At 51.1% G+C, this 24838-nt stretch overlaps 1 protein-coding gene across 3 annotated transcripts in view; it reads left to right on the forward strand.

The window, feature by feature from the left end:
- Positions 1–24838, forward strand: part of LOC138516894 (PC-esterase domain-containing protein 1A-like) — a 582917-nt gene that overhangs the window by 259542 nt on the left and 298537 nt on the right. For all 3 annotated transcript variants that reach the window (XM_069632347.1, XM_069632348.1, XM_069632349.1), the window contains exon 5: positions 19429–19579. In XM_069632347.1, coding sequence (XP_069488448.1) covers positions 19429–19579 — 151 coding nt within the window. The remainder of the gene's footprint in view (positions 1–19428; positions 19580–24838) is intronic.

A 24838-nucleotide genomic window follows, 5' to 3' on the forward strand; every position in this document is an offset into this window, starting at 1 on the left:
AAAGCAAGAGAAAAAAAGGGAAAAGAAGAGAGGAAAAGACAGAAGTAAAGACAAAGATAAACAAATAAGACCTCGAACAGACTTTCAGATAGAACTTACCTTTTCAATTCCTGGCCAGCCAGACAAGACGACCCTCTCCTTGAAGATTGGCGGAACCTTGCAGAAGAAGTATCCTTTTTTCTGGCTTTTCTGAAAAGAAAAGAATTTGGTTAATAAAGAATTGGGCTCTCTTTCAGTCCAAAGAAAACTACTTTTGGCTGAAGTCTCATAATTGTTATTTCATACCATCGAACAGTTAGGTTGTCACAGGGACGCATTACCAACTTCACCCAAGCTTGGGTGGGAATCACATTAGACAGATGGGTGCTGTCCAGTGTCCGCATGATACTGCATAGAACTGTTAGAGCGTCCCCGAAACCACCCTCCACGTCAAAAAGTACATTCATTAGACCACCAGAAGATCCTCCTCGAAGAGATCGCCAATCTTCTCGCAAAGGACGCAATCGAACTTGTCCCGGGACACCAGGTGAACAAGGGTATTTATTCAACTTACTTCCTTGTGCCAAAAAAGATTTGACAATGCTCCCAGTATTGGATTTATGGCCTGCAAACAAGTATGTCAAGCCCCAAAAGTTTTGCATGACTACTCTTCAAGAGGTAATCCCCCTCCTAAAAAAAAAAAACGGGGGATTACATGGCAACATTGGACATGAAAGATGCCGATTTTCATATTTCCATGTTCCCAGCACACAGAAGGTTCTTGCTCTTCAAGGTGGACAGTCGGCACTACCAGTTCAAGGTACTGCCCTTCGGTATAGCCTCGGCTCCAAGGGTATTCACCAAGGTACTGGCGGTGGCGGCGGCACACCTACGCAGGGAGGCAATCCCAGTGTACCCTTACCTGGACGACTGGCTCATCACGGGGGAGACCCCAGTAATTTTCAGATCAAATATTCAAAGAACTATTGACCTCTTCGAATTGGGTTTCTCCATAAACGAGAAAAAGTGAAGTCTGGCGCCAAGCACCTCCAAACTGTTCCTAGGAGCTGTCCTAAACACACAAGAAGGGTTGGCCTTTTCATCAGAGGAAAGAATTCAGAATCTAATGCTGCAAATTCCGCTATATCAGGCCGGTCGCCAGATAACGGTGCGTAAAGCGATGCGTTTGCTGGGCATGATGGCGTCATGTATTTACTTGGTCCCCCATGCGCGCCTGCGTCCCATGCAAGAATGGTTGGCGAAACTGTGGTCTCAAGCAGGTGGTCAGTGGGATGATCTAGTGGTCGTTTCGCCAACACTTGAACAAAGTCTTCACTGGTCGACAAGAGAAAACCTGTCAAAGTGGAAACCCTTTTATGATCCCGAGATACAGGCTGTAGTCACAACAGACGCATCCCTGTCAGGGTGGGGAGCACACCTTCTCCACCACACAGCTCAGGGTCTCTGGTCTCACTCAGTGGCCAAGAATCATATCAATCTGCTAGAACTTCTGGCAGTATTCAGAGCTCTTCAAGCGTTCGAGCCCTACCTGTTAAACCTATCGGTGCAGATCCTGACAGACAGCACAACAGCAATGTTTTACCTGAACAAGCAGGGACGGACTCCTTCGCCAAATCTGTCCAAGCTTGCCCACAAAATGTGGATATGGGCACTCAGATGGAACATCTACCTGTCATCTCAACATGTTCCAGGGGATCTCAATTCTCTGGCGGACGCTTTGAGCAGAGATTCCCCTCCCAGAGGAACACGAATCGTGTCTACACAGAAATCGTAGAAGACCTCTTCTCTCAGTGGGGTTTCCCCACTATAGACCTATTCGCCACAAGCGAAAAAAAACAGTGCCCAGGATTCGCATCCAGGTTCCCCCAACCAGACTCCCAGGGGGAACGCCCTGTGGATGAACTGGTCAGGGATGTTTGCGTACGCTTTTCCACCAACCCCCTCATCAGGAAGGTGGTCAACAAGATGCACAGGGAATCGATGACGCTCGTCCTAGTTGCTCCCATGTGGGCGAGGCAACCGTGGTTCCCACACCTACGCAGACTAGCGGTGTGCGAACCTATCAAGCTCCCGTGCTGGTACAACCTACTGTCCCAGCACCAAGGTCAGACAGTGCATCCTCAACCCAACTCAATGAACCTGGCAGCATGGCTCCTGAGGTCGTAGAGTTTGGACATCTCAATTTACCTCAGAGATGTATGGACATCCTAAAAGAATCTAAGAAGCCAAACACCGAGGTATTGCTACTTTGACAAATGGAAGAGATTTGTTATCTGGTGCCAGAATAAGCAAATCAACCCAGTTGATTGCACTCCTTCCACTATAGTCACCTACATGCTCCATCCTGCTGGACGCAGGGTTGGTATTTAACTCACTGAAGGTACACCTGGCAGCTCTATCAGCTTACACCACCTTGCATAACAAGTTATTGTGGTGGAAAGTACCAGTGGTTAAAGCCTTCATGGAAGTTGTGAAGAGACTTCACCCTCCAATTTCTAACCCACCACCAGGGTGGGACCTTAATGTGGTTCTTGCTAAACTCATGGGCCCTCCCTTCGAGCCCATGCATAAGAGCAGTCTCAAACAACTGACATATAAAACTGCTTTCTTGGTAGCCATTATGTCTATAAGAAGGGTCAGTGAAATTCAGGCTCTGTCAGTGCAGGATCCTTTCTTTACTGTCCATAAAGATAAACTGGTTTTACGAACACACCCTAGGTTCTCACCTAAGTTTATTTCAAAGTTCCACGTGAACCAGTCCATCAAGCTTCCGACTTTCTTCCAGGACCCACAAAGCTCGGCTGAGGTGAAACTACACACCCTAGATGTACGTATGGGGGTCCTATACTATGTAGACAAAACCAGACCTCTAAGGAAAACAGACCAACTGTTTGTCTCCGTAGCTACAGTCAAAGAGGGAGATTGCGTCTCTAAAGGTGCCATCTCTAAGTGGATTATAAACTGTATCCAGCTGAGTTACTCCCTTTCTGAAAAAAACTCTGCCTTTCACGTCAAAAGCCCACTCTACAAGAAGCATTGGGGCCACTCTGGCTTTTATTGCAAATGTACCCCTTGACACCATATGCAAAGCAGCTACCTGGAGCTCTTTTCACACTTTTACTCAGCACTACTGCATTGACCCTCATTCCAAGACAGATACCCAAGTGGGACAAGCGGTTCTAAGACATTTATTTGCTCATGAACCTTCTCACATCCCACCTCCTTCTAACACTGCTCGCTAATCTATGCACAGCATGTGATCTAAGCAGATTCCACAAGCCTCAGAAGGGATACATTACTCACAGTAATCGTATTTCTGATGCTTGTATCTGCTTAGATTCACATGCGACCCGCCCTTCCTCCCCTCTGAGAGAAGGCGCATGGATGCTTGTAGTCTTATCTTTCTATCTATCTGCTTGGACAATCTGTACTCGCGCTACTCCTCATGCTACCTCATGTCAGAAAAAATACAATCTGAGGGTCCTAGACGCGTGAGGGATCATGGGTACAGTGGACGTCACACTAGGGATAGTATTACTGGCACGCCCTGTGTCGACGCCCATTTTCGAGTTTCGAAAAACAAACTGTAATACTCCACAGCTTACACTAGATGTCGGCCTATGCAGAGCATGTCAATCTAAGCAGATACAAGCATCAGAAATAAGATTACCGTGAGTAATGTATCCCATCCAACTTATGACCCAGTACCTATTATACCTGAAGACAAACTCTTTGGTATCACGACAGCCTTTACACAAGCAGAACTACGAAAAGAAACCCAACGGACAATGAATCCTGATGCCTACCTCGCATGGCAAACTCGAGGAGAACAATATACCATCAAAGACCATCTACCCTTTTTTAGGGATCGCCTATATGTACCCAAGAAGGAATTACAACAGCATATTATTTCAAACTATCATGATTCACTGATCGAATCGGATCGCCAAAACCCTAGCTAAGGTGAAAGAACTTTTGGTGGCCTACCTGGTGTAAGGACATGATTCAGTATTTTCAGTCCTGTGGTGTCTGCACACAAAATAAATCACAGAAACAAACCATCTGGTCTCCTACAACCATTGGACATTCCTCCAGTTCCATGGCATACTCTTTCCCTTGACTTCATCACTGATCTACCTCCAAGCCAAGGGTTCAACACCATCCTTGTAATTGTGGACTTATTCTCGAAGATGGCCCATTTTATTCCTCTCAAAGGCCTCCCAGACGCAGCCACTTTAGCAAAAGTGTTCCTGAAGGGCGTGGTTAAGCTACATGGCTTTCCTTTGGTTCTGGTCTCTGATCGAGGCTGCCAGTTTGTTTCAAACTTCTGGTAAAATGTGCCAGTCACCATCCCCAAATGGACGGCCAAAACGAGAGAACCAATCAGACACTCGAGCCATATTTACAGTGCATGCTGCACCACGAACAAAGGAATTGGAAAGACCTACTATGGATAGCCGAATATGCATATAACAATTCTTTGCATTCAAGCACGGGACAAACGCCCTTCTATACCCTTTATGGCAGACATCCACGTACCTCTGAACTAGACCTTCCAGCCAGCTTGGAAATGCCAGTGGTAAAGACTCTACACACAACCATTTCAAAAGGGCAAAGGAACACCTTTTTCATGCCAAAGAAAAACAAGAGATTCGCCGACCAACACCTGAAAAAGACCCCTGATTATCAAGTAGGAGACAGTTTGGTTAGCCGCTAAATTTGTACCCATCAAGGGAACCCAGACATTTCATCCCAGATTCTTGGGGCCCTATACCATTAAGGCAATTAACCCAGCAGCCGTGAAACTGGATTTACCACCTAATCTACACATCCACCCGGTATTCCATGCGTCCCTCCTGAAACCAATGCAACCTGGCACACGGATTGGGACACCACCTAAGCCCATACTTGTTGACAGAGAACCAGAATTCGAAGTCAAAGATATCTTGGACTCTAAATACTCTAGGACCAAGCTATATTATCTCGTTGATTGGAAAGGATTTGGACCACAAGATAGATCCTGGGAGCCCAGTGAGAATATCCACGCACCACATCTAATCCGGAAATTCCATCGGAACTTCCCAACCAAACCTGGGCCAGACAGAAGGAACACCATGGGAGGGGCCTTAGGGGCGGGGGAGGTAAAGTGCTGTCACGACCCTCGCCCAAAACCCCCTCTGGCAAACCCATTGGCCAGGTGGAGTCAGGACTCGGGCCTCTATAGTCTGGCATCCTCTTCAAAAGCCCTCATGGGGCCAGTCCTGGTGCCTATGGTGCCAAGCTCATATACCATGAAAAACAATGTGCTTGGGAACTACTTTATTGTATTGTCAGCCAACATGGAGGCATCCACATAGCTTGGTTCCTAAGAACCAAGCTATGCGGTCTAGTGGTTTGGGTGTGGTAGCCTAGGGACTACTTTACCTGGACTATTTTGTTGGGGCTATTTAAACCACACCCGAGCAAGACAACAAGCTTTGCGTTACTTTGCATCTTGCAACGTGACGCTCACCGTGTCCAGCTATTCCCTCGAACCTCGGAGAAGCAGAGCCTCCAAGGAGACAAAAGGAACATCATTAGCAGCGTTTTGTCTGCAGTCTTCATCTTTAAACACTTGCAGCTACTGAGAACAGCTTCCTCGAATCTGCACGCCTCCTGGACAGAATGACCTGAAAGAGGAAGATAGAGGCAACATTAAAGAAAGCAGTAGAGGCATTTACAAATTATGAACTGCTCAAAAGGCTTACCTAGCTGGTCGCCTCTCGACTGGCACCACTCTGGACATTCCACTCGCGCTGAAGAACATTGCGACCTACAAGGAAGGAAAACAGGTTAGCAAAGGCAAGAGTTCGCAGCGCTGCGCATAGCGCTTACTTACCGCATCATAGCGCTCTTAATGCGCCATCATTTACCAGCGGGGCTCAACCAAGCCAGTTCGCCGCGCTGAAGCTCCGCATACCTAAGGGAGAAAAAAAGAGACATTTTAAACAAAGAAAGGCATGCAGGATAGCAACAAAACTAAAGTCAGCAATCGGACCTACCTGAACAATATCAAACGGGCCGGTGTCCGTGACGTAACTGGACTGCACTCGCCCATGAAAGACAACGCGCCCCTGCAAAGAAGGCAGGACGGAGAGCACGCCTAATTCTACCACAAGGTGAGAGGGCACCAGAGGGACTGAAATCATACGAGGGTGGAGGGAGGATACTTACCCCAGTCGGTCAGTCTTGAACACAATCCTCCTGTATTTTCAGGCGGAACCTTCCCCTCAGGGCAAAGCTGAGAAGCATACCAGCGAGTAACCCGGCTGGGTGTGGTGTCCCTGTGGATTCCAGGTGAGCTTAACACAGTTCCTTTTGGGGGAAGGGGTGCTGTGGCAGTCTGGGCCTGGCTTTGCCCCATTTCTCCTTTTGCAGATTCTTTAGCAGGATCCCTTGACCAACGACTTTGCCTCGAGTCCGGAGGACGACGCTCGCCCGTTCATGGACCCGTCTGTGTTGGGCGTCAGGCCTGTGGTGGCATCCACGTGGGGTGGCCGGAGGGCTGTTCCGCCTCAGTATCAGTTGGTCAACCCTCACTCCCTAGTCTCCATGCAGGTGCTGGGTTCGCTGCAGTCGCTACCTGGACAGTTGGATGCCTGGCTCCCAGTGTCTTAAGCCCCGATGGGGCCCTTGGGGCAGGATTTATCAGCGGTTCCCAGGCCATGGAATTCTCCCCCAGTTCGGCTGCCTGTTCCGTCGCCTACGGGATGCACTCCTCCTTGGAGGGACCCGGAAGGAGAGCTGGAGTCGGAACCCGATAGTGTTCCACAAGACACTCTCTTGATGATTTCCTCATCGCCCAGGCGGGCGGATACCTGGGATACGGACCCAGAGGTAGGACCTCCGAGCAGCCCGGCACAGCATTCTCCACCAGGTGATGTGGGCGCTTGACAGGAGTTTTTTGCTCGTCATATGGAGAAGAGGCGGAAGGTGGTCTTCTCTGGCCGCCATCTTGGACAACATCTGGCTGGAAGGCCTGCGCACAATGCGCTATCCTTTCATTGAAACTGCTGTTAAGGGCCGCCTGGAGAAAACATTTAAGGCGCCCGAGTCCACGCCAAGGTGCTTTCTCCAGCATGGGGTCTGCCATGGATTCACATGCTCATGAATATTCCCCGTCGTCAGGCTGGGAATCCTCGGTAAAGAAAAAATCAGTATCAGTTTCGTTTCTGATCTGTCTTTCGTAGTAGTAACCAATCACTGATCTCTGCGCCATACTGACCACAGCCAATGACTGCCCTCTACCTAAGCCCCGCCTCTGGCAGCCATCTTCAGATTTTTACCGCATGTTCAAGTGTTGGGATCCTCGTGCTATTGCTTTCGAGTGTTAGTGCTATTTTTTCACTTTTTTTCTCAAAAAACTTCTATTTTTCGGTCAAAAGAGCCTCGAGCTCCGTTTCTTCATCCGATCAACGGGGACCCGTGTCGGATTCGTCTACGCCCCTCAAGGGTGAAGATTTCGTCGAGCCACGCTTTTGGAGGACTCCAGAAGTTTCTCAGGCCCATCTCGGACATGGCCCAGGAGAAGGGAAGCTCGACGCCCGGAAAGCTGTTAAGGGTCTGCCCTGGATGGTAGCTTCAGAATGTCTTTGAGGACGAACACTCCCTTTGTCTTTACTGCCTACATGAGGACAAGACGCACGTGGAAAAGGACTGTGCGTTTTGCGGCAATATGTCGGAGCGGACCATGAAGGACCGCCATCAACGTCTCGCCAACTGGCTGGAAGGGCAGAGCCCGTCGGGCGAGAAGAAGAAGTCCGAGCGGTCTTCTAAGACCTTTGAGGACGCCCCGGCGACGGGGGTCCAACACAAGGCCAAGCACCGCGAGTCCGCTGGCGCCGAACAGTCGGGCTCTACGGGCGCCAGGCAGGGCGCATCCTCCCCGGCGCCATCAACCACGAGCCAACGCTCTGGTTCGGGTAAGAGGAAGGCCGAGCACCCGGCGAAGCTCCTGGAGAGACCCCGGTCGAGCTCGAAGGCCCCATCGGAGGGGGAGCCTCCCCCCAAGGAGAAGGCGGTGAGCGCACCTAAGGTGGTGAAAGCCTTAATCCATCCGGCCAAGGCCTCTATCGAGACAGTCGCGGCGGCCCTGGCTCAGCCTGTGGAGGCTACACCAGTGGTGGCGACCTCGTGGCTCAGTCTCCCTGCCACCGCGGAGGGAGTCCTCTTTTATGCCCATCGACAGGACCCCCGTGAAACCTCTGACGGAGAAGAAAAAGGGGGGGCAGGAGGTCCTCGTGGATTCGGCCTCAACCTCTGAGGAAGAGCTGATCGAAGTCTTAAGCCACGGCGTTGGCGTGGAAGAAGACCAGCCCGTCGGGAGGGACCCCGACATAGGAGACGACGATAACGTCAAGGGTGCCGACGGGGCCCCTGACCGCCCGTCGGACTCCCCTCAACCAGTGCCGCAAGACAACTCGGCGGCCATTTTGTTGGCTATACAGTCCTTATGCTTGGAGATAAGGACGAGACTGCCGTTACCACCAGCGGAGGAACCGCTCCCGACGGGGGACCCGGAGCCAGACCCTTCTGGGAGCCCTCCCCCTAAGAGAAGAAGGATCCATCCTCCACCTCCTTTTCAGCCATCGCGCCCTGTTCAGCCCTCCTCCCCGTCCACGACTCGTGGGATGATACGGGGACTGACACGGCTGCGACGGGTACGGACGACGAGGTTTACGACGAGGATCTGCCGTCGTCACCGCCCACCCGGGCTTCCCCGCCCGACGAGATTGGATCGTTTCACTCCATGATCGCCAGGGCATCCGAGCTTTTCCAGCTCTGACCGGAAGAGAAGAAGGAAGGTTTCCTTTATCAACGGCGCAAGGCCAAGAGGAAGACGGTCCTCTCTGTACCTCTGCTGGACGATATTTGGGATGAGGGCCTCGCCCTCCTCAAGAACCCATCCACGACGCCGGCTAGAAGGGATCGGTACGAGAAGAAGTACCGGGTCCCGGACGCGGCCCCCTTGTGCCTTCGGGCACAGCCGACCCCGGACTCGGTCGTCTCCGCGGCTGCCAGGAAGAAAGCGGGGGGGGGCGTGGCCTCTACGTCGACCTCCCCGCCGGACGGCGAGGGAAAGAAATTAGATACAATGGGACGCAGAGACCTCTCGTCTGCAGCGACGACGATTAAGGCGGCCAACGCCTTGGCTATCGTAGGCTGCTACAACAGCGAGTTGTGGTACAAACTGGCCCCCAGAGGGCGGAAGCCCTAGAGATCTTGCAGGAAGGAGAGGTGGTGTCGGACCACGCCATTACGATTGCGACGGACATCGCTGACACTGGATTTCGCCAGTTGGGCAACGGCGTGTGCCTTAGGCGGCGTGGATGGCTCAAGGCTACTGACTTCCGTCAGGACGTGCAGACCAGAGTCTTGGACATGCCGTTCGACGGAAACAACCTGTTTGGGAAAACAGTGGACGATTCCCTTCAAGCCATCAAGGCAGACACGGAGACGGCCCGGGCTCTTGGGGTTCTCCAGCAACGGCGGCCGCCCTTTCGGAGCGGCGGAGGCAAACAGGGGGCCTCCAAAGGTTCCGGCGGCGGATTTTCCACCTACCGTCAAGCGGCCCGTTCGTCATCGCAGGAAGCTTACAGGGGACGAGGCAAGTCAGGCGGACCCCCCGTCATCGCCAAGGAGGACAAGGCGGCAAAGCCTTGTCGAAGCAGGATTGAACCGGCTGTGGGGTCGGGCCCCCACCGAAGCACCCCGGTGGGAGGCCGGCTGGCGAGCTTCGTCAGCGTGTGGTAGTCCATCTCCACCGACTGTTGGGTGCTGGACGCCCTAGCTCAGGGTCACGCGCTCGAGTTTCTAAAGAGGTGCCCGCGCGTCCCCCCTGTGGCCAGGAAAGAACATCACGTCCCTCAACTTCTCTTGGAGGTAAAGGCGATGCTGAAGAAGGGCGCCATCGAGCTCGTCCCAAAGAGGCTTCGGGGCTCCGGAGTTTACTTAAGATACTTCCTTGTGAAGAAGAAGACTGGTGGATGGCGTCCCATCCTGGACCTACGACGACTGAACAAATTCATCAAGGCACAGAAGTTCCGGATGGTCACCCTCCAACACGTTCTGGGTCAGCTGGAGGAGGGCGATTTCCTGTAGTCGTTGGATTTGGAGGATGCCTACTTCCATATTCCCATCCTAAAGGGACACCGAAAGTTTCTCAGGTTTGTGGTCCAAGGGCGTAACTACCAGTTCAGAGCCCTTCCCTTCGGACTGAGGTCGGCACCCAGGGTGTTCACCAAGTGCCTCGCACCGGTGGCGGCACAGCTGCGCCGAGAGGTGATCCACGTCTACCCCTACCTGGATGACTGGCTCATCCGAGCGAAGACGAAGGAGCTCGCCGTGGAGCACACGGCAAGGACCGTCCAACTTCTCACGGACCTGGGATTCTCCATAAACTACGCCAAGTCCCACCTGGTGCCCGCGCAAGACGCACTGTTTCTGGGAGCGAAGCTCGACACAGTGTCGCTTCTGGCCTCTCCGTCGGAGGAAAGGACGAGGGCCATCTTGGGCAAGGTGCAGCGGATGCTGGTTGCGGACGCGGCCAGAGTGAGGTCCATCAAGTCCCTCCTCGGAATGATGTCTTCTTGCATTTACCTCATCCGCCTGTGCAGGCTCCGGATGCGCCCGTTGCAGGAGTTCCTGGACGTGCGCTGGATCCAGACGGGCAGCTTCGAGGAGAGGATCACACTCAACGAGAGTTTCCGACGAGCGATCCGGTGGTGGGGCACCCGCGCGCATCTGACGGCGGGCATGGACTTCGAGACCCCTGGCCACCAGGAGACAGTGACCACGGATGCCTCCCTGGAAGGGTGGGGAGCGCACACCGAAAATCTGCACGCGAGAGGCCTTTGGCTCCCGACGGAGAAGTCCCTTCATATCAACGTCCTGGAGCTCCGTGCAGTGTTTTGGGCCCTCAGGTCCTTTCTTCCGTCCCTCAAGGGCAAGGTGGTGAGGATCTTCACCGACAACACCACCACCATGTTCTACATCAGGAAACAGGGCAGTACCAGATCCCCAGCCCTGTCCAAGGAGGCGCAGGATCTGTGGCATTGGGCCGTCGCCCAAGGGATGTTCCTGGTGCCGTTTCATCTGGCAGGAATAAAAAACACCATTGCCGACTCGCTCAGCAGAGAGCTGCGCTCGTGCCACCAGTGGGAACTATGACAGGATCTAGTGGACCGCCTCTTCCGACGGTGGGGCACACCCCAGATCGATCTGTTCGCGACGGCGACGAACTCCTAGTGCCGGAGGTTCGCCAGCAGGTTTCCCCAGCCGAGGAGCATGGCCGATGCTTTCTCGTTCCCCTGGGAGGGTCTGTTTCTATACGCATTCCCTCCATTGCCGTTGCTGATCCGGCTCGTCAAACAGCTTAAGATCACGGTGCAGGATGATCCTCGTCGCACCTGCGTGTCCGAGGCAGATATGGTTCCCAGACCTTCTGGACTTGTCAGCGTCCCCGTCAATCAAGCTGCCAGTGGACGCGGATCTTCTCTCCAGAGAAGGAGGTGCCATCCTCCATCACGACCCGAAGTCGCTGAACTTGCAGGCCTGGCTCCTGCAGCGTTAGAGTTTGGAGGATACGACATACCGGCCGACTGCAGAGAGGTTCTTGCAAAGGGCAGGGCGTCCTCAACTCTTAAATGCTACGGACACAAATGGAAGAGGTTCTCTGTCTGGTGCCACGCAGAGAAGATTAACCCTCTACGGATTACGGCTCCCCAAGTACTGCCGTACCTACTGACGCTGGCCAAAGCTGTACTGGCGCACGCGTCCATCAAGATTCATCTTGCTGCGATCTCCCGATACACCAGAACCACGGGGCGGACGTCCTTGTGGTCTCATCGTCTGGTGAAAGAGTTCATGAAGGGACTGTTCAGATCGTTCCCGCCGGTGAAGGCTCCGTCCCCGGCGTGGGAGCTCAACGTGATGCTGACCAAGCTCATGGGACCTCCGTTCGAGCCTCTGCACTCGGCTCCGTTGAAGTTCTTGTCGTGGAAAACAGCGTTTCTTGTGGCCATCACCTCCGCACGACGGGTGGGAGAGATCCAGGCCCTTTCCTGCAAGCCCCGTACTTGACTTTTCACGACACGAGGGTAGTGCTCAGGACGCACCCCTCCTTCATGCCCAAGGTGCCGTCGGACTTCCACCTCAACGAACCCTTGGTGTTGCCTGTTTTCTTCCCGTCGCCTTCGTCGCCGGCTGAAAGGACTTTGCACTCGCTGGATGTGGCTAGAGCGCTGAAGTTCTACGTGGACCGCACGAAGTGTTTTCGGAAGACGTCACAACTCTTTGTGAACTTTGGACCTGTCAATCAGGGGAAGGCCCTCTCGAAGGCTTCAATTTCCAGATGGCTCTCCGGCTGTATCATGTACTGTCATCGGTTGGCAAACCGACCGCTGCCTGGCCGTCCGAGAGCCCATTCCACCAGAGCGATCGCAGCTACCACGGCGTTCCTATCTGGTGTGCCCTTGTTGGACATCTGCAGGGTTGCTACGTGGAGGTCGACGCACACCTTCACGGAATTCTACTGCGTCGATCGGGATTCCAGGGAAGAGTCCAGGGTCGGCCAAGCAGTGCTGCGCAACCTGTTCGCCTAAGGTGAGCCTGGTGAGGAGGTAAGAATGGCTTAATGTTGAGTTTGATGTAATGCTTAATGTTGAGCCTTTGCCACCTCCCGTGGTTGTGCATGTGTGTACTGCTATGTATTCTTTATTCATGAGCATGTGAATCCATGCCAGACCCCATGCTGGAGAAGGAACAAGTTACTTAACTGTAACTGTTCTCCAGCATGGGTCTGGCATGGATTCACATGCGGACCCTCCCGCCTACCCCTCTGCGGCTCTTCACTTGGTCATACTGCCACTTCACGTGCTACCAAATCTGAAGATGGCTGCCAGAGGCGGGGCTTAGGTAGAGGGCAGTCATTGGCTGTGGTCAGTATGACGCAGAGATCAGTGATTGGTTACTACTACGAAAGACAGATCAGAAACAAAACTGATACTGATTTTTTCTTTACAGAGGATTCCCAGCCTGACGACGGGGAATATTCATGAGCATGTGAATCCATGCCAGACCCATGCTGGAGAACAACAGTTACAGGTAAGTAACTTGTTCCTTACGTCCTAGCCTACTCTGGAATCGGTGGTGTTGGCGGCTGCCAGTCGTAAGGTGCGTAGCAAGCATAGGCGCGCGACTCCCACGGAAAATGAGGGCCGTAAGCTGCATGCCATCGATAACGTGTTGACGCTGGGGGGCGACGACGGTGAAGGCGTCCAATGCATTGGCCATCATGGTGCGCTACGACGGTGAAATGTGGCACAGGTTGGTGCCTCTGCTGGACCATCTCCCGGAGCAGCAGCGAAAGGAGGCAATGCTGCTGGTTCGTGAAGCCGAGGAGGCTTCCTATCAGTCCATTAATATTGCGGTGGACCTGGCGGAATCTGGCTTTAAGCAGATAAATAATGGAGTTGTCCTTTGGCCGCAGGCATTGTTGAGGTGTACCAATTTCTGACCTGAGGTACAGCATAAGGTGGTGGACATGCCTTGCGAAGGGGAGCAGCTGTTTGGGGAAAAGATTGATGAGTCCCTCAAGAATATTCGGATACGGCGAGGTCCCTGTTCGTATCATCACTTTCGCTCCTTAGGGAGGGCCTCGGGTTGTACCAGATTTGCGGGGTCTCGCGACGAAGGCTACGGTTGCTCCAGCTATTCCTCCCAGGGATTTCGGCGATCATATCAGTCGACTCAGTGCTCCAAAGACTATCAGGGCCAGAGGAAGAGGGGTTTGTCATCCTCCACTGCGAGAGGCCGGCAGTCCAATCCTCAATGACTGCCACAAGGGCAGTCGGCTGGAAGGGTGAGTGGTGCAATATTTTGACGAGTGGCGTTACGACGGACCGATGGCTGCTGGATGTAGTCCGGTATGGCCACTCTGAGTTCCGGCGTCCACCGCTCCCTATTTCGCTGGTGACTGTGTTGCAGCCACATCTCCCAATCCTGCGGCAGGAGGTCCCCCTTGTGCTGCAGAAAGAGGCTGTATAAAAGGTCTCGGCGTTGGAAAAAGGTCAAGGGACCTACTCCTGTGTTTTCTTCATCAAAAAACCAAATGGAAAATGGCACCCCATCCTGGACCTACGGCCAGTCAACAAATCTGTCAAATCCCAAATGTTCAGATGTTAACGTTGCAGGACCTTATTTGAGCAGTGCAGCCTGGAAAGTTCCTGGCGTGGTTGGATCTAGAAGACGCTGGTTTCCATTCCCGATGCACCCCAATCATCGCAGGTTTCGGCTGTTTGTAGTCCAAGACGAGCATTTCCAGTTTCGGGTTCTACCCTTTGGGAACAAAGTGCCTGGCTCCGGTGGCAGCTTACCTCCGCAGGGAAGGACACCATGTTTACCTTGTTTATCAGCAGGCGTCAGTCTCTCCTTGCATCCATGTTCCTGTTAGTGTCTGGGCTTTGCAGTCAACTTCGGCAAATCTTGTCTGACTCCATCCAGGGACTTGGTTTTTCTATGGGAGCATTTCCATTCACCGCTCAATCTGGTGAAGCCTTTGGGGGAACGGATAGGAAAGCTGTTGTCTATGGTGGGGTCCTGGGTGCCAGGCTCATTGGTCATGGTTCGGACTTCCTGCATCCCGTTCATCCTGAATTGTCGGCTTTTCATGAGGCCAGTGCAGGAGTTTTTCACTTCAAGATGGTCTCAGATCCTGGGTTCCTGGACGGACCAGCTCCTCATCTCCCAGGCACTGGTCGAAGCCCTACAGTGGTGGACCCGCTCGGACAACCTGGTGAGAGGTATGCTCCTGGTGGAGCCGCAGTTTTGGTATACGATGGTGACGGGCGCTTTCCAGGTGGGTTGGGGGGCTCACCTCATGGTCTCGGAAAGAGGCGTTGTTGCACATCGTGTTGGCTTTGAGAGCAGTGCACTGGGCACTGAAGTCTTTTGGCCTCTCATTCAGGGATTGGAGTTCTGACGGACAACACCACAGCAGTTTTACCTCTGCAAGCAGGGGGGCACACATTCCCAGCCTCTGTCCAGGGAGGCTCAGGCAGTTTGGCACTGGGCCGTGGAGCATAAGATTCAGCTGGTGGGTTACTATTTGCCAGAGGTGTAGAACGAGCAGAGACTTGATTCAGGTGCACGAATGGCGGCTGCGGAGCAACCAGGTCGCAGGGATATTTCAGAAATGCTGGACTCCCTCGCTGGACAGATTCGCCAGCCCAGACAACAGGCAGTGCACTCTCTTCGCCAGCAAGGTGGCTCATCAGGACTCAAGGCGGAACACTTTTTCCTTCCCGTGGACGGGGCCTCTTTTCATACGCCTTCCCTCTTTCCTCTGATCAGGAAATCGATCCAGATGGTGCGCAAGTTTCCATGCAGGATGATTCTGGTGGCCCCGCTCTGGCCCAGGCAGACCTTGTTCTCGGATCTTCATCTAGCAGTGGACGTCCCTCTTCATCTGGGGTAGGAGGTGGATCTTCTGTCGCAGAACGAAGGACTGGTGTGGCATCACGACCCGGGCTTCCTCAGCCTTGCAGCGTGGCTCCTGACCATGCCGAATTTGGACACCTGAAGGATTCCACGGGACTGTCTGTGGATCTTGGAGGAGGTTCTGTGCCTTGTGCTCGCGGCAGCCAAACTTGCAGCCCTTGAAGGTTTCTCACCACAACTTCTGCCTGATCTACTGCTGTTGGCAAAGGAGGGGCTGGGGTTGTCTTCGATAAGGGTCCACTTTGCAGCCATCTCCAGGTTTACGAGGCGTGCAACTCTGCTCGGTTTAGCGACTAGTTTATTAAGGAAATGCTTAAAGGCCTTTTCAGGACGTTTCCCCCCACAGAAGGTTTGCTCCCGTCTCGAGCCTCCACTTGGTTCTTTCGGATCTCATGAAACCGCTGTTTGAACCTATGTACACGACAGCGGTGAGGTTTCTCACGTGGAAGGTTGCTTTTTTAGTGGCCATTGCGTCAGCTAGGCGGGTTTACGAACTTTAGGCTCTGGTGATCATTTTCATTAGGATGGTACATTGGCCTTGCCCACCTTCTTTCCAAAGGCTTCCACTCCAGCGGAGTAAGCTCCATTCCTGGGGCTGTCAAGAGTGTTTTGAAGTTCTATTTGGACTGGACGCACTCCTTCAGGACTTCGAGACAGCTGTTCGTGGCTTTCAGCTCATCCAACAAGGGGAAGCCGATTTCAAAGCAGGGCCTTTCCCGTTGGTTGTCTTCCACAATTTCCTTTTGTCACAACAAGGCCGCCAGGCCATTGCAGTCGAAGCTCAGGGCCCATTCTACGAGTTCCACGGCATAGTCGTTGGTGCTGTGTGTGGGCTTTCTGCTCAATGACATTTGCCAAGCAGCAACATGGGTGGTGCCGCTCACCTTCACCAGACACTACTGTCTGGGTCAAAAGCATGCAGAAGACGTACAGGTGGGGCGTGTGCGGTGTAGGGGAGGAGTGGTCCAAGGGACCCCCCTGGCCTGCATCTCCACCCCAGGTGAGGGCCATGGCTCATCGGGCGTCCCCTCCTTACCACCAGGGCCCAGGTGGTGGATGGCTCACCTGCTGCTGACATTGCCCGCACGTATTAAATTTAGCTAGGCCTCAGAAACCATTTTCGTCTACTAAAGATGGTGTGAGCTCAGCGCGCTGTAGCGCGGCCCCCACCTTCGGAAAGTTTCAGTCCTCCCTGTCCCCGCAGCACCATGGCAGATCCGCTGCAAGCCCGTTCCCACGAACAAGACGGACATGATCTACCGTAATACACTAACATTGTAACAGTTCACCTTCCGCAGCGTATCACTGCTCCCAGAATGACCCGGGCAGCAAGGCCTGGGCGATGGGAAGATATGTAGAATGGTCATCTGATGAAAGCAGACAGGTACCCAAATATGAATGTAAAAAACCACTTTTAACACATGTATCCTCTCCATACAACCAATTTTACTAAAGAAACCTGTAGAATTGTGTAATTATCGTACATGGCACCAGCCGTGAAGGACCCACACCCCTGCAGGGGTGTGCAAATGATAAAAGCATTCCGGGGGATTATTCTTCATATGTATCATTGAAAGCCGTACACCCCGCGGTCCCGCGCCATAACTGAACTAATGCTGCTAGGGTACACAAGAAAATGAATGTAACCATGCCAAGGGCACATGTGAAGAATGTGCGAGAATGCACTCGTTACGCGTGTATGTCTAAGCCCCTCATGTGCCACCACCGCCACGTATAGTGGGGGGTTACTTTCTATGTACTCCACCAACCCTGATACTACCTCACCTACTGCACATGTATATGCATATAACTAAATACTGTAGTTTTTAAAACATAGTGTATGAATAAGGTGCCCAGACTGAATATAATCGAGACACATTCAGCAAAGTTGAAATGCATGTTTTAAAGTGATGTGAATAAGTATTATCGAGCGTTCAAATGTTTGTGATGTTTTTATCTAAAGTTGGCAACACACGAGGGAGATACCTTTGTGAATATGTGCAAGGCCATTCCCCCTCCCACCCTGCAAAGACTGCCAAACATGAGAGCAGAGGCCTGCGCCGCACTGCTCCACCTCCCCCAACTAGACTGGAGCCGCTTCAAAGATGCGTAGCCCCCTCTGCAGCACCCAAGGCCACGGGCCGCCACCTGCATTATTTACAGCACAGCAGTAAACCCCTGCCTGAACCCACACTTCCAAAGGCGCCCCCTCGTAAACCCCACAACCCACCAGATCATCTTAGACTTATGGCCCTGTGCAATCAGGACACCCAACACTGTGGCTACACACAAGTGGCACATTTACAACCACATCTAACAAGACAGGGAGGCCTGTACCGTCCGTCCCATGCCCTGAAGCTTAGCCCCTCAACCTATGGCTCCGGTCAACAGGACGCTGGTAACCATGCCCTGACGAATGACCATTAGACCCCTCACAAGGTGCATTCCTCCTGTGTTGCATTAACCTATAGAATAACCTATTGGAAGATTTACTAAAGAAGATAATATTGCAATGACTGACTGATTGCGGTGTGCATGGCCTAGGGCAAATTAGTCAGGAAAAGACATTCATCTCTGACACTGGCCGCGATGGCACAGCAACACCGCCCGGATGAACTCTGCCAACCTGCCAGGCCCAGCCCAACCCACGAGGCTGACCAGTGACGTTCTCCAGCCACGGCCAACCACATCGCAGCAGCACCTATAGTTAGTCGTCGCCACCCAATCCCATTGAACTTGTGCCCCCTATAGTGTGTAGGTTCTTATGACGTTTTTTGTAAATATATACGCCTGTCTTTGCGATTGTCAGACAGAGCGCTCTCGGAGTTTGCAGAGTTCTTTGCATGCCATATTCTTATTGATAAACTCCCATTTAAGCTCACCTGCACTCTGTCTTGGCCTTATTCCCGATTTGGGAGAGTCCTTCATTGTCTTTCAGTGTGGGGAGGATCGTGCTGGCTGGGGACGCTCGCCTTCAGCGGTCCTCCATCGCCTGTTCCAGTAAGGTAAGCCCTGCAGCTTTGGTGGTTGTGTTTTATTGATGCTTTCAGTCTTGCTTACTGCCAATGCTTGGTTGCATATTGTGCTTTGTGGTTTCCTGGGACAGGGGTTTTGATTTCCTGTTCTGCACCACTAGCTTTTCTTACTGCTATGTAGTCTATTCACAGCATATGAATCCATGAAAGATCCAATGCTGGAGAAGGGAGTAGTTTCTTACATGTAACTACATTTCTCCAGCGTTGGTATCTTTCATGGATTCACATGCACCCTCCAGACAACCCCTTCAGGCAAATATATACGTGAGAGTTGCCTCCGTTTTGGTGAGGTTAAAATCTGAAGGGAAGATGCTGGGGCGGGGCTATTTATACTGGACGTCCCTCTGGTGCAACCAACGCACCCATAGACGTCGAATGACACTTGAGTGTCAGAGTTTTCCGTAGTGAAAACGGCTGTATTAAAGTTACTGAGGTTCCCAGCCTGACGGGGAAATATTCACAGCATGTGAATTCAATAAAGATACCAACGCTGGAGAAATATGGAGTTACAGGTAAGAAACTACTCCCTTCCAGGTTAGTAACGTTACTTTGTTGTCATTGCTCTGTTAAAATCATTGTATCCTTGTAAAGTAGGGTTCCGCAACCTTTGACTCTTCAGATGTTTTGGATTTGTACTGCAACTCCCAGTAGCCCCAGCCTGCATAGTGAATGGTGCTGGTTCATGGAAATTTTAGTCCAAAACATCCGGAGAGCCGCAGGTTGCAGACTGTGTTAATTTTATTAAACGTTTTCAACATAAATATTCCGGTTACTTTCGAAGTAGTAGTGTGTTTTCAAACAAAACTATGGTACATGGTTACCTCGTGTTGGCTAAATATTTGCTCTTGTCTAACAGGTATGGTGCACAATCAATGGAAGATTACAAAGTCAACCTGGAAAAGATGTTTACCCGCATGGACGAGGTACTTCTTCCAGAGTGCCTTATGCTCTGGAATATGGCAATGCCTCTTGCCCGCAAAATTACTGGAGGCTTCTTAATACCTGAGGTACAGTAAAGTAGCCCTGCTTGATCTGTGGTCAGTAAGGTTGCAGCATGTAAATGAGCATGTTAGGCTTGTACAAATAGTTTGCAGACTACAGAGAAAATAAACCTAACCTGCTACTGCTTCCTGTTCCATTTACTCCATATTGTTGGGAATTAACTCCCCATGGGGGGACAGAGCAGGATGCAGGGCTGCATTGTCAATTGAAAATAAAACAAGAAAGCTTGGATGAGTGATTTGGTTATTTATACGTTTGTCGGTACTGCAATGGTGCGAAGAGACTTGCCAGCTTATGCATAGAGGAACTAAAGTGCTCCATTCCAAAGGCAGTGAGCAAATTCACCATTGCACAGGCATCCCATTAAGGTAACTTGTTACGCAAATAGGTGGCATCCATGACAAACTTCTCTTAAAACATATGCATGTAGCAATGTTTGTACATGTTAGGGAGAATTCTCATTTATGGCTAATTTCCCTCACCTAGTGAGTCTCTCAGCAGCTTTGTTGGATTTCTAGGATTTATTATTTCCACCTGGTAAGAATGTGAGCTTTTTTCCCACTCTTACATGTGTTTTGCTGTGTATTTCTACTTTTTGTGTGATCTTGGGCTCTGGAGCCACACCACTCCATGAGCCCCAGTTTTTGTGTGTGTTGGGGAGAATTCTCTTTTAAGGCTAATTTCCCAAACCTAGTGAGTCCCCCAGCAGCTTTGCTGGATTTTTGGGGTTTATTTTTTTCTCCTGCTAAGAGTGAGACACTTTTTTTTTTTCTCCCACTCTTAGGCATGATTTGAGAATGTCCTTTGACTGTAAAGGTGTTTTATGGGCTATGGGGTCTTTTACTCCATAGGGCTTCATGTGTTATTGGTATGTTATACAGCACCCTTCGTTCAGTAACACAGGGGTGTCATAGTGACCCCAAAACATAGACTCCATACCCTGGGACTGACTACTGTCTCCCAGGGCATGTAAAGTCATCATTGACTTTACTAGTCTTAAATTGTGAACAGAACCAGTACAAACCATCATATTGTGGAAGTACTGGTAGGGGTAATTTGATTGCCACTGGGTCTGTTTTCCAAGGGGGCACTGTCCAGTCCCCCCTTGTCGAGTTTCTGGCTGGTGGCAGTGGATACCACATACAATATTCCACCGGAATATTTCCTATGGGATTTTCCCATTCATTTTAAAAGCATCACTTTTTGGTGCAATGTTAAAGATACCGCCGGGTTATTTATTTAATATTTATTCCCCCGGTTGGGTCTTTTTGTCAGGACTCGGTTCTAAAATGCCGTTTGTGTTCTCCTCTGAAACTCTAACCCAAGTCGAGCCCTTTGTTCCACTTTTTGGCAGGCTTCTCCACAGAAGCCCTCCAAATGGTGCCACTCTGTCTGGGGTCTACAGGATGTGTGGGAGGGGGATTAGGCACCCTGGACTGAGTTGCCTTGGCAACTCAAGTCGCACTCTTGTGTGACTGGCCCAGTGGTGAGCCGCCCGGCTCACCACTTAGCATGTTTGAGTGACAGCTAGGCTGTTGAATGGGGGTTTTTCAGCATAAAAGCAGGGCTTTGAGGACTGGAACTTCAGCAGTCGCCACAGGACCTAAAGAATCCGAAGAGGGGAGAAGCTGAGCCATCTACAACGACGACACACCCTGCTGTACGAACTCACCACTTCCCCGACGACAGAGGAGATCTTCTTCCAGGAGGGTCTTCTTCCCTTTGAGCTGGTGGGACCAACCAGTTCGCCTTTTTCGCCCTTTTGGATCGTCTCGTGGTCGAATCGTCCATTCCAAGCACCCCGGCGGCCGGATAGCCACGCTTCACCAGTAGCGCGAATAAAAGGGTCGTACCTTTTTAATCTGGGAAACTCAGCGGCTGGTTTCTTCCCTGGCAGTGCAACGACCTCCAGCTTTCTTCCTCGTCGAGATCATCTCTTCCCCTGGTTGAAGCCACGACTTGCACCCGCTGCCAGAAACTGCCACCGCTGGAGCTTTCTCACCATTTCAGGTACTGTGTCCCGCCTGGTCTCCCTTGCAACAGATTGTCCAAGGTGTCCCGTAAATCCTTGACTTTCTAACTGGGTTGACCTCAGACCTGCTAACTTTGCCTTTCTGAACTGATCCAACCTCTTTTGACTTTTCTGCAAAGACTTTGCGAGCATTTCCAGTGTGTGATCTTGGGCACATTCCGCCTTGCTCTCTCCAAGAGTGGGCCTGGCCTATGAACTTTTTGCTCTACAGTAGACCCTGCCTTTCTTGACTTGCTGTGGCTTCTTAAGTGTTGGTACTGTCTTATTTTCCTACTCTGCCTTTTCTCTCCCTTTTTAAACAAATTATTGGAGTGCCATCTACGACTATGCGCTCACCTCTGTTTTGCTAAATAAGTGGTGTCTTAACCTAGACGTGTTGAATAATTAACTAGGGAGGTGTATATACTTATAGTGACTGTATTTGAACTTGCTTGATATGAGTGCCATTGTATTTTCAGAAGTGTGTTTTTTTTTTTTTTTTATAACATGTTTTTATTGAGGTCTCAACAATTGCAGTGGCACTTAACAAACACAATATATTGTAGCATGCATAGCAGTATTGTTATTAAACAAATAAATAACAGTCGTCGTTTAAACAGTTGTTTCAGTATCAGAAAGCATGTCACAGAGGTATGACCTGAATGGGCCCCAAATGTCTTTCGGCCTGCTCATACTTGGTTGGGACATTACAAATTGCTCCTCGCATTCATTGATGTAAGTTAGTTCACGTAAAAAAACGTCCATGGTGGGGGCAGCCGTGCTCTTCCATACCTTCAATATACATCTTTTAGCTATTACACACGACACATTGAACAATCTTCTACGCTTTTCGGAGCATTTGCCTATATCCCCAAATAAGTATTTTTGTGGGGTCAGGTGCGGGGGAATCTGTGTGACTTCGTTTAGCATTTCCGCAACTTTCTCCCAGAACCGCATCACAACTGGACACTCCCAGTACATATGATAGGACCCCGCTGCCGGAGACCCACACTTGGGACATTTGCCTGGGTCGTCTGGTGTGAATGTAGCTATCCTGGCGGGAGTGTAATGCAGTCTGTTTAGGATTTTAAATTGTATTTGTCGAAGCCCGGCATTAAGGGAGACTCGTTTTGTTAATGCACAGTATCTCGCCCATCTTTCTTCTGTTATTGGCGTTTTCATGTCCATTTCCCATTTCTCCCTCGCCTGGTTTACCACTGCGGAGTGAGTCTGTATTGCCTTGTAAAGTTTGGAAATTCCCAGCCCGTCCCGCGATGTGACCGACTGCACGCACGGGTGGGAAGGGGGTTCATCTGGGAATGACGGCCAGCGTCTATGATACGCTGATCTCATTCGATAGTACTGCAATGTCCTGAGCTGCCCACCTCCCATGCCCCTAGTGAACACCTCCAGGGTCACGAATTTCCCCTCTAGGTACATGTCGCCTATTTTCATCTCCTTGCCAGGGTCCCAGGCTTCCTGTATATCGGTATCGAACGTGGGGGGGAGGCCAGGGTAATTCCACAGGGGCACCTCAGGGTTATACAGATTCTCTATTTTCAGCCTTTTGTATATCGCTCCCCAGGCTTTTACTGTGCAACTCACAGGGTCGAACTCGCAGGAGTCTTTATGTCTGGTGTTGAAGATCACTGACCCAATGTTGGTGGGCTCGGTAGTGTATTCTTCTATTTGCGTGTGAGGGGAGTTGTCAGTCATCGTACCAGTACTTTGCAAATTGTGCTTGTGATACAGTATAATAGAGCTCAAAGTCTGGTGCAGCTATTCCCCCCTTCTCATATGGTTCTGTCATCTTTTCCCAGCTAATTCTGGCTGTCTTCCCGTCCCACAGAAAGGACACCACCATTGAGCGAAGTCTAGAGAAGAATTCTCTCCCCGGCCATATGGGGATATTTACAAATAGATATAACAATTTCGGTAGTACAATCATTTTAAGAATGGCAATTCTACCATGTAATGAAATTGGGAGACGCCTCCATGTCTGCAATTTAACATGTAGTGTGTGTAGCACCTGATCGTGATTGTCGATGTATAATGTTTGTTTATTGCAGGAGACTAGTACACCAAGGTATCTGATGTGATGTGCAGACCATTTAAGGCCACAAATATGAGCCGGGCATCTTGTGGAAGGGGTGAGCGGGAACACTTCTGATTTGGAGTTGTTGACCTTGTATCCAGAATATTCTGCAAATTCGTTGATATCTGTCATGATGGGTACAATGTTTTTGTCAGGTTCGCGAACATAGAGTAGCGTATCATCCGCATATAATGATATTATTTGGGTGGCTCCCTTCAGTGTTATGCCTCTACTATCGTGCCTCAATCGTATCGCCGACGCCATGGGCTCAATTGTTAAAGCAAAAAGTATAGGGGAGAAGGGGCACCCCTGTCTGGTACCCCTGCCTAGTTCAAACAATTGAGACATGGTTCTATTTGTGTGTACTTTCGCACATGGAGCTATGTAAAGCAGTTTGACATATCGGATGAAATATGGGCCAACCCCAAATGCCTCCAACACAGAGAACAGATATTCCCAGGAGACCGAATCAAACGCTTTCTCAGCGTCCAGGGATATCGCCACCGCTTGTTTGTTCGGGTTGATCTGTGACATTATGCCAAATAGCCTACGCAAATTGAGGGCGGTGGACCGTTGGGGAATGAACCCGCTTTGATCAGCATGTACTAGTGTTGGCGTGATGGGTAGCATACGGTTTGCCAGCACTTTCGCAAAGATTTTGGCATCTACGTTTATTAGGGACAGGGGTCTATAGGATGACATGTCTTGTGGCGGGAGGCGGGGCTTGGGCAACACAGTTATTATGGCCTCACGCATTGTTTGTGGCAAGGTTTGTTTACCCAGAGCCTCCCCCCATACCTCCAGCAGGACTGGGACCAGTTCTTCCCGGAATTCCTTGTAAAATTCCACTCCCAGGCCATCCGAGCCCGGCGCCTTACCAGACGTGAGCCCCTTGATCGCCTCAGTGAGCTCCTCTGCCGTGACAGGTTGCTCCAATATGAGCCTGTTTTCTTCTGTGAGTTTAGGGAGATCCAAGGCAGCCAAATAGGCTTTGATCTCATCAGGGGATTTCCTATCTTGGTTCATGTACAGTGTTTTATAGAACTGTACAAATTCATCATTTATTCCCTGTTCACTTGTTACCATCACGTCTTGCGCCGTGAGTATCGACGCAATCGGGGCCACATTGTTTTCTTGCTTGACAAGATTGGCCAGCAT

This window comes from Ambystoma mexicanum, chromosome 6q (assembly GCF_040938575.1).
Source record: "Ambystoma mexicanum isolate Mex_15411 chromosome 6q, UKY_AmexF1_1, whole genome shotgun sequence".
NCBI lineage: Eukaryota > Metazoa > Chordata > Amphibia > Caudata > Ambystomatidae > Ambystoma > Ambystoma mexicanum.